Source organism: Gavialis gangeticus, unplaced genomic scaffold (assembly GCF_001723915.1).
Source record: "Gavialis gangeticus isolate Ggan-Ray unplaced genomic scaffold, GavGan_comp1, whole genome shotgun sequence".
Classification (NCBI taxonomy): domain Eukaryota; kingdom Metazoa; phylum Chordata; order Crocodylia; family Gavialidae; genus Gavialis; species Gavialis gangeticus.
The window spans coordinates 49,773,451-49,783,068 of record NW_017729004.1 but is presented as its reverse complement, the minus strand read 5'-3'; the positions used below and the strand labels follow the sequence as shown (position 1 = coordinate 49,783,068).

General features: G+C 42.0%; 1 protein-coding gene across 3 annotated transcripts in view; it reads right to left on the bottom strand.

The window, feature by feature from the left end:
* The window catches only part of FAM171A1 (family with sequence similarity 171 member A1), a 139,405-nt gene that overhangs the window by 27,434 nt on the left and 102,353 nt on the right, over positions 1–9,618 (bottom strand). For all 3 annotated transcript variants that reach the window (XM_019508353.1, XM_019508354.1, XM_019508355.1), the window contains 2 exons: positions 9,074–9,232; positions 1,150–1,326 (listed from right to left, as the gene is read on the bottom strand). In XM_019508353.1, the coding sequence (XP_019363898.1) occupies positions 1,150–1,326; positions 9,074–9,232 (336 nt within the window). The remainder of the gene's footprint in view (positions 1–1,149; positions 1,327–9,073; positions 9,233–9,618) is intronic.

The window sequence follows — 9,618 nt, the reverse complement described above, 5'->3', positions numbered from 1 at the left end:
CACACACACACACACACACACACACACACACACACACACACACACACACACACACACTTTAGTAAATAGAAGCAAGAGATAAGCAAAATTCTCACCATAGAAAAAACACAATGGTTTCATGCCAATTCTTCTAAGAACTTCTGCAAGATATCCTAACTTCATCGAAATCTTTCACCAGCCAGGGGCATATAATTTAATTCTTTCCAGTGATCCATGATTCTTGATTTTCCATTTTTCTTATATTTCCTAATCTCTAGCTTTCTCATCCATTCTCCTGTCTTCATCTGAAGTGTTCTTCACAGACCAATTAAGTTATTCAAGGTGAAATTCATCCCTGAGCAGAGGGCCAGCTCCACTCTATGTACAATGCAAGCCTTGTTTATACCTTGAAAACATAAGGGCGAAAGAGGCAGATACCTTGTACTGATGCTCAGTACAGGAGTGAAATTCCCCCTCAGCAAAGAGCAGCAGAAACAATTCAGTGCGCTTTATGGCTTAGGTTTCTGAGGGTCCTTAATGTTTCAAAATGTTCAGATAACTTTTATATGCCCATGGTTGGTTTTGTAATTTCTATAAGTATAAGGGAGAACCCTATTATATTACTACTTGGCTCTTATGAAGAGCTTGTCATCTGTGAAGTTCAAAGTGATTTACTAAATTGGTATCAGTATCCCTATTTGATATATGGGGAAACAGACAGCTGAAATGTCTTATTTAAGGTCATCCAGCAGGCCTATGGCAGAGCCAGGAATAACATTCAGATCTCCTAGTCTAGTAAGCGGCATTGCTTCCCAGTCCTTAGGTGAAAAAAATTCCTGGAAAACATTGAAATAGACACTGCTGGAACGCAGTTGAGTGTTTATGCAAAAATACTGAATATTGTTAATATTCCTTTTGCAAATACTCTGAAGTTTGCATGAAATGCTTTAACTAGAAACAGAGACTTTATGCAGCCAAGTTACATTTCTAAAAACTAATCATCCAGCTTTTTCTATTTTCTATTTTTCTATTTTTTCTATTTTCATATAAAGAAAGAAGGCAGATTTTTGTACGCTCTAAGGGGAACCCAATACCAACACATGAAAACCAGCAAGAAAACTAGTTTGAGAAATGAAACCACATGCAAGACAGTTACCAAGAATTGCTTACCAAATTTTTGGTCAAACTTCCATGCTGGAACATGAGCATTGTGCTTCAGGTTGCTGTTTGCTGGCAGAGGCACTGTTACATAGATGGGGCCATTCACTGGGATTGGAGTCCCGTCACTGTTGAGCAAATGAACACTGACTGCAGTAACAGGGGTAAGGTCATACCTGGTGTTATTTCCTATCAAGTGAAAAAACAACTGAATAAATATCATCCTAACATTCCAAGTTACATGTTTCTATTAAACATTATATTCTGTACTATTTGATGAAAAATGGTCATAAAGAGAAAATAAAATTAAACTCATTTTCAGGTACTGCAAGAAAACAGACGTCCCATTTTCTAAGTTTCTCAATCTAGGAGAATTCTAAAATGCAGTTTCCGTAGTTCAGACCACTAATTTCATATAGGCAAACACAGGCACACATTGGAAAAAGCTTTTGATCACTACTGATCTGGACCACACAAAAACAGTGATCTAGAATCACAGGACTGTACATCAGATGTACACCAATCTCTGAAATCATCCATTCTGCACCTCAGAAACACTACAGTAAGTCATTAAAGTATCATATAGATTCATAGATGCTAGGGTCGGAAGGGACCTCAACAGATCTTCAAGTCCAACCCCCTGCATAGGCAGGAAAGAGTGCTGGGGTCAGATGACCCCAGCTGGATGCCTATCCAGCCTTCTCTTAAAGACCCCCAAGTGAGGGGAGAGCACCACCTCCCTTGGAAGCCCATTCCAAATTTTGGCCACCCTTACTGTGAAGAAGTTTTTCCTGATATCTAGCCTAAATCTGATCTCTGTCAGTTTGTGACCATGTTCCTTGTTACCCCAAGAGGCACCCTGGTGAACAGAGCATCTCTGACCTCTTGCTGTGACCTGCTAATGAATTTGTAGGTGGCCACAAGATCACCTCAGCCTTCTCTTGCAGAGGCTGAAGAGGTCCAGGTCCCTTAGTCTCTCCTCATAGGGCTTGTCCTGTAAGCCCCTAATCATACAAGTGGCCCTCCTCTGGACCCTCTCGAGTCTATCAACATCCTTCTTGAAGTACGGCACCCAAAACTGGACGCAGTACTCCAACTGCGGTCTGACCAATGCCACACAGAGGGGAAGTATCACCTCCTTGGTTCTCTCTGTCATGCATCTGCTGATGCATGATAACGTGCAGTTAGCTTTGCTGATGATTTCGTCACACTGACGACTCGTGTTCATCTTGGAGTCCACTATGACTCCGAGATCCCTTTTCGCTTCTGTGCTGCTGAGAGGGTCACTTCCCAGCCAGTAGGTGTGCTGGATATTTTTGGACCCTAGGTGCATCGCTCTGCACTTGTCCTTGTTGTACTGCATCCTGTTTTGTACTACCCACTTTTCTAACCTGTCCAGGTCTGCCTGCAATTTTTCCCTACCCTCCAGAGCGTGCACTTCACCCCACAATTTAGTATCATCCACAAACTTGGACGGAGTACACTTCACACCTACATCCAAGTCACTGATCAAAATATTGAAGAGTACAGGTCCAAGGACCAAACCCTGTGGGACCCCACTACTCACATCCTTCCGGGTTGATACCAACCAGTCTACTACCACTCTCTGGGTGTGACCGCTAAGCCAATTTGCCACCCAGCAGACCATGTAAACATCTATGTCGCAGCCTCTTAATTTATTTATGAGAATAGGATGAGATACCATATCAAAGGCCTTGCTAAAGTCCAAGAAAGCGACATTCACCTCTACTCCTGTGTCTAAGCATTTTGTGACTCATAAAACAAAGCCGGATTGGTCAGGCACGATTTACCTGCTATGAATCCATGCTGGTTTCCCTGCTGCATTATTTTTCCTGCTGGACTGCCACAAATATAATCCTTCATAATCTTTTCAAAGACCTTTCCAAGGATGGAGGTGAGACTGACTGGCCTATAATTACTCGGATCCTCCTTCTTCCCGTTCTTGAAAATAGGGACCACATTGGCCCTTTTCCAGTCCCCTGGGACCTGACCCGAGCGCCATGAGCGCTCAAACACCCGTGCCAGTGGTTCTACTATGACACCGGCCAATTCCTTCAGTACCCGTGGATGAAGCTCATCTGGGCCTGCTGACTTGAACACATCCAGTCCATCCAAGTGACTCTGCGCCAAGTCAGCGTTGACAGTTGGTGGGCGGATGTCCCTCTGATGTCCATCTAAGAGCCCATTAGGAGACTTATCTTGAGCCCTGTTCAGGAACACTGAGGCAAAAAAGTCATTGAATAGCTCAGCCTTGCTCCCCATCTCTGTCACTAATTGGTCCTTCTTGTTCAGTAGGGGTCCTATGCTGCCCTGCACCTTTCTTTTACTCCCTACATACCTAAAAAAAGATTTTTGTTGTCTTTAATTTGTGTTGCCAGCCTCAGCTTTGTAGTTGCTTTGTTTTTTCTAACTGCCTCCCTGCAATTCCAGGCCAAGTAGGTATACTCCTCCTTGGTAGCTTCCCGCAGCTTCCACCGCCTATATGCAATACAAATACAACAAATAACTGTGTCTAGTAGAGTCTGGTCAAGAATTTGGTGTAGTCTGATGTATGCAGGCAGAAAGGCTCAGTTTTGTTAGATGGTAGTTACATTTACCACATAACAGCACTTAATTTACAATGAAAGCATGTTTTAGCCATGCTAGTAAAGAACTCAATACTGTAATGAGGAATTCCTCTTCAGAGTGATGCAAGTTGTCAGCTTGTCAGAGAAATATATTTCTGTTAACAAAGCATGTCAGTACCTGATCACTTTGTTTTTGCATGTATAAATCCCCAGGGATGAGAGTTATCTTCTAAGTATTTACGCTGGATTTTATAAACATCTGAAATGTAGGTTATATGTTAGACAGCTTCTAGTTCCAAATTTTGCTCTTTTTGGTGCCAGTGTCTTTGTAAACGTGATAGCTAACATGTACATGTAAAATAAATCACCCAGTGAAAAGAGGGAGTTCTGGTGAAGATTTCTTTGCCTCCTTTCAATTTATGTTAACATTTCATGTAATAGTGCCAGGCTGAAAAGTTTACATTCTAAGGTGGCAAGCGTATTCCTTAAATCCATTTCCTACAACAACAAGGAACGTGTTAGCCATCACCCGATCCACAAAATCTATTTTTTCATATAAAAATTAAGTTTCTTGCCTGAGTTGTGAAAGCAAATTAAACGAATGCTTATGAAAGACGCAGCTGCTATGAATGGGTATGCATGTACAACGATTAAAATTGGAGCAACTGCAATAAATGTCAGTTTGCATTTATTTCTTGTCATTTTTGACACCTGGTGACCTGTAAAATGCCCTAGAAAAATCTATAAGGGAAATCCATTATGACTTTGAATCCACTCTTTACAAAAGAGTCCATAGCAATAGCTGAAGTAACACCACAATTTGTGGGTATTTTATTTCATTAGAATACAGAGAGTATTGTTTTGTTTGCTCAAAAGACTTGGATCTTATGAAGCCATCTTACCACTCCACAACATGAGGTTAACATAAACATTAAGCCAAGGCTCAAAAGGCTTTTTTCTTGCTCCTGTTTATAATAGACTGAGTTGTGCATTACATGTTAATTGTCCCATGTTACTGTCCTAAATAGACAGGCAAGAATCCTTGAAAATCACCTACTGAATTCAAAAGGATATATTTTTTTTAGTTAAAACTGCTATGAAGCTACAATGGATGCACACCAGACAGCAGGGTAAATATATTTAAACAATGGGAGGATATGCTTCTAAATACTACTGGTCTCTATGTAAGATAAGAACTTAGCTGAAACCGACAGCAAACTCTGTTCAGGAAGAATCTATACTTCCTACAGAAATTACTGGTGTGTCACTTGGGATTAAGTAATTTTCAAGTGCCTTTTTTGTTCTTTTTCTTAAATATGGGAATTTAAAAAAATGAAATAATCCCCAGTAGCTGGTAGTCTCATCTTTTACTCAACAGCTGATAAACCTAAGGTATACTTAACAAATATTTCAAGTGAGAAGCTTTAAATATTGAGAAATTAATACCACACTTAGAAAACGTACACTCTTAACATTTCTTGAGGACAAGAAAAAAAAGCCATTTAGTATTAGTAGAGGACATTTTACCTGACCTGTAATTTTGAACCTTATATCTTCAAACTCCTAAACCCTATTTCTTTGGATATACCTACGATACTTTTGCATGATGGCTAACAGCTCCCTCACACTCAGCTACAGGAGGTTTCCCTTTGAGTGCGGTGTCAAAGGGTACAAATGGGTATGCCATAAATGGGATACTGGAAATATGTATCTAAGATGCCTCTATGAGGTACAGAAGGGAATCCAGGTAAGTTATTCTGCATGGCTCCTGTTCTACAGGAGAGCCACTTTTTAGACTTGGAGATTATGTCACTCCTAGCAATTAATGCTCATACAATCCTTTCTTATTAATTATTATTTGTATTACCATTGGGCCAAGAGTCCTTGTCATAGACCAGGATCCCCTGTGAAACATACTGGACAAACACAGGGGGAAAAAAAATGGTTCCTGTTCCAAAGAGACAACAGGAAGATGCAGACAGACAGAGGAGTACAAGGAAACAATAGCTACCTGCAGATGTTTTAAAAAAAAAAGTGCTTTACCAAAAGCAGCAGCGCATTACTTCAACCCAGCTCTGCAGCATCTGTAAAGACTGGCACTTCAGCAGGGCTTTTAGCTAAAGCCAATTCATTCAGCTATTAAATAAAAGTGCCAAAAAAGCCCCACTAAAGCACATGATCTCTACAGACTCTGCAGAGGCGGCTGGAAGTAACATGCTGCCTCTTTTGGGCATGCATGGGGCTTAGCATGGGAATGTGCACAGTTTAAAGTAAAGCACTGTTTTTCGTTGTTGTTTTTTTTAAATGTCGGCAAGCACCCAATGAGACAATTAGTAGACAGCTTGAAAGGCAGTGGTCGCAGAACGCTGTTGTCAAGCATTTTATTCATTCATGGCAAAGAAGAATTCTAAGAGAAATGTGTAAACAGAAGTGAAGCTGCCCAACTGTGAGAAGTGGCATAAGAGATGTCTATATGAAAGATGTCTATCTGAAAATTTAACAATTCCGTGACACAGGCTGGCATCCTGAGTAGTTTAGGAGAGTGGACAATACTTGTTAATGAATGGGAGAGCCACTAGACTGCAAGGGGCCTGGAAAGTGTAGCCTGTTGTGATAAAGAGGAAGCTAGTGGAGAGATGCAAGAGATGGATGACACTGGCTGCATCTACATGAGACACTGACTCATTACTGCAGTATGGGACAACAGCCCCAGGTACTGCCATTATGGAGGGAGGAAGAGCAAAAGTAGCCCCATCTCTTCTCCTGCAATCAACATGGTGGGAGCTGATGCTGTCCTAGGAGTCATGTGGTTGTCCTAGACACAGAACTCTGCTGCTGTGCCTCTGCTCCTGAGCGCCTCCTCCCTTTATGAAGTCACTCCAAGTGTACATTTGCTGCCCAAAGATGACCATGGTCAACTGTGTTAAAGGCAGCCAAAAAGTTAAGGGGAAAGAATAGTTCCAATTGTTCCAAGGTCCGGCTAAAAGGAAGTAATCAGATCTTCTGTCAAGAATGGTTTCAGCAGAGACCAAGGACCAGATGCCAGACTGGAAAGAGCCTTGGATGGAACTGGAGGAGGGGAACTACAGATAGTTGCTGGAGACAGGGGGGCAGTATGGGTGTAGCAACTGGGGTCAATTAGGAGGGGAAAAGCAAAGATACTTGAGACTACAACATATCTGACAAGGGAAGGAACTAGGGATGGGCAAAACATTAAAGATTACTATATTTCTTGTAATCTGAGACAAGGTCCTCCCACCCCCTCACAACAATCCCCATAGGGGAAAAAGAAAACCTCATTTTAGTTTTGAGTATCTGCCTGGAGCAGGTGGAAGCTTAGCTCTGGCTTTGGCCCTTGGCTTGGAGATGAACCTGGAGCTTGCCCCAGGCTAGGGTGGCTTATGTGGCAGAGGAACTTACAGAAGGAAGAATGTGGGGGAAACTGCACAGTGGATGCAGGCAATGTTCCTTCTAAGGTGTAGCCATCCATGAGCACCCCACTTTAGTCCGCGAGCACGCTGCTTCGGTCCATTCCCGAATTGGTCTGCTTCCCCCTTTAATCTTTAATATTATACTGTGTACCAGATGCATTCTTTAATATTTGTCTCAGTCTATTTATTATCTTATTAGATGTTTTTCTTTAAAGGCCCAATTCTGCTTTTAATTTGCATTGTTGTAAATAATAGAAGAAACTAGCTGTAATACCCACATGCTACCTTGTAATCATGTCGATGTGGCCAGGATTAAGACTTAATTAATACTTAAATATGGCCAAGCATTTGAGTTCTCTGTCTTCAGTTACCAAAGAGCTGACTTTGTCTCCAGTACCTGTTACATTAAGTGTGTGTACCTCCCTGTCATGTCTCTCGGACCCACATGCAGGCTGCGCTCTGACGGCTCCCTGCCTCCGCGCCTCACTGCAGCCTTTGAAAGCGGTGCAGCACCGTGTGCATCCTGCCACTGGCCGGGTCCGGAGCAAGGCACATGGCATTGCTTTCAAAGGCTGCACCGAGGCGCAGAGGCAGGGAGTAGGCCCATGGGGCTGCCGGGCTTTGGCGCGGGAGCTGTGGGGCTTGCGGCACAGGGATGAAAGCTAAGATTAAGGTGAAGCTGGCGGGGCTCGGGGCGAAGCTTGCCTGAAGGGGCTGGGGACCGGAGCAGGTTCCTGCAGCCAGTGGAGCCTGTGCAGTGCGCGGCTTGGTCCCTGCCCCTGCCTTGCCTTGGGGAGGAGCTGCTGCCTGCTCCGCGCTGCAGGCATCGGGGCCCGGCTCCTTAAATTCCAAGTTGTCTTGGACTTAGGTAAATACAGTAATATAAAGAATGAGGGAAGAGTTTGCAAGAGGGAGTTCAGGAGAGAAGATAAGATTGGCTCCTTGGGGCAAACAGATGGGTGAAAGGAGAGGAGACAAATTACTGCGTTCACACGAGGGAACAGGGGCTGGGGGGAATTGTATTTTGTCAGTTATTTATGGAAATGTTGGCAAGATCACTCACATACACCGTATGCACTTGAGACAATATTTTAAATGTCCTCTATTAACAAGCAGAAATAACTGCAGCCCGAGAAGACTAAGCTAGAAAAGGAAAGATAGCAGCAGGTGATTCAACTTAAGATTTAAAATGTAATAAGGCTTTGAGTTCAATGTCTTGTGGAGATTGTTTTTTGTAAGAAGTTTTTATATTTTTTCTCGTTGTAGTAAAACAATCTGTATGGCTTTTTGTTTAAGTGGGATCCAAAATTATTCTGTATTTACCAAGACTATTGAAACAACTCTTTGTTGGAGCACCAGCACAATGTACAATGTTAAATCCCCAGAACGTGGGCATTTTACATACTTCCAAACAAAAGAATAATTAGGGATGACTAATTCTGCAGCATCTAAGGAACAAATTCTCTTTCACCCTTCCCACACATCAGGGTTTTACTTTTTATTAAAACGGGATAAAAACGTAGAACTTAAAAAAAACTCCACTCAAATTGACACACTTGAAGACAGGTCACCAAAGGAGAAGTGCAAAATGAAGTTATTTTTTCCACCAAGATTGATGCATACCAAACTTTTTTTCTGTAGGGATTATGCGAAAGGGAGAAGAAGACTTCATTATCCATATGGATTTAGCCCTTGACTCCCATACAGAGACTGCCAAAAAGGGGGCCAAGTAGGGCCATCTGCACAGGCACGTTGTCAGGTTGACATCTGCCTGTTGGGCCTAGGATTTTAACAGAAGCGTAGCTCCCATATTATCATCAGAATTCAAGATGAGTTTGTTTGTGGAGGCAGAAACAAATAGTTGGTAAAAAATATATCTCTCTCCCCACAACCAGTATAAAAAATACTCAAAATTACCTGTTCCATTTCCATCTGATCCTTGTAGATATGGAAAACGGTCTACTTCCCAAGGTGAACTGGCTGAAGTTAGAAATGCTGTCAGATCACTATAGCTGGTGTTCTCTGGCAACGTAAGGGCTCTCCTTTGAAACTGAACTCGAGGCTGGCCCCGTGCACCTATGAAAATTTAGAAATGACATTATATCTAATATGACATTATATTCAATGAGCATAGCCTGTTCATGATTTCATAACAGGGGTGCCCAAACTGTGGTACACAAGGCATCTCTGGGGGGTACATGAAAGAAATTGTGTTATGGCAGATTTAATTTTCATTATAATAATCATTCGCATTTAAAAGGTTAAAATATAAAACATATGTTGGTAGGGGTATGCAGGCAGCTGGTAAAACTGGAAGGGAATACACAAAAAGAAAAAGTTTGTAAATCTCTGGTTTATATATATATATATATTAAACTGCCCTTTAAAAATGCACTTAAGAGACACAGAGAATAGTGTCCCTTCCTATGAGATATGGTCTCTTAAGAACTACAAGTCCCAGA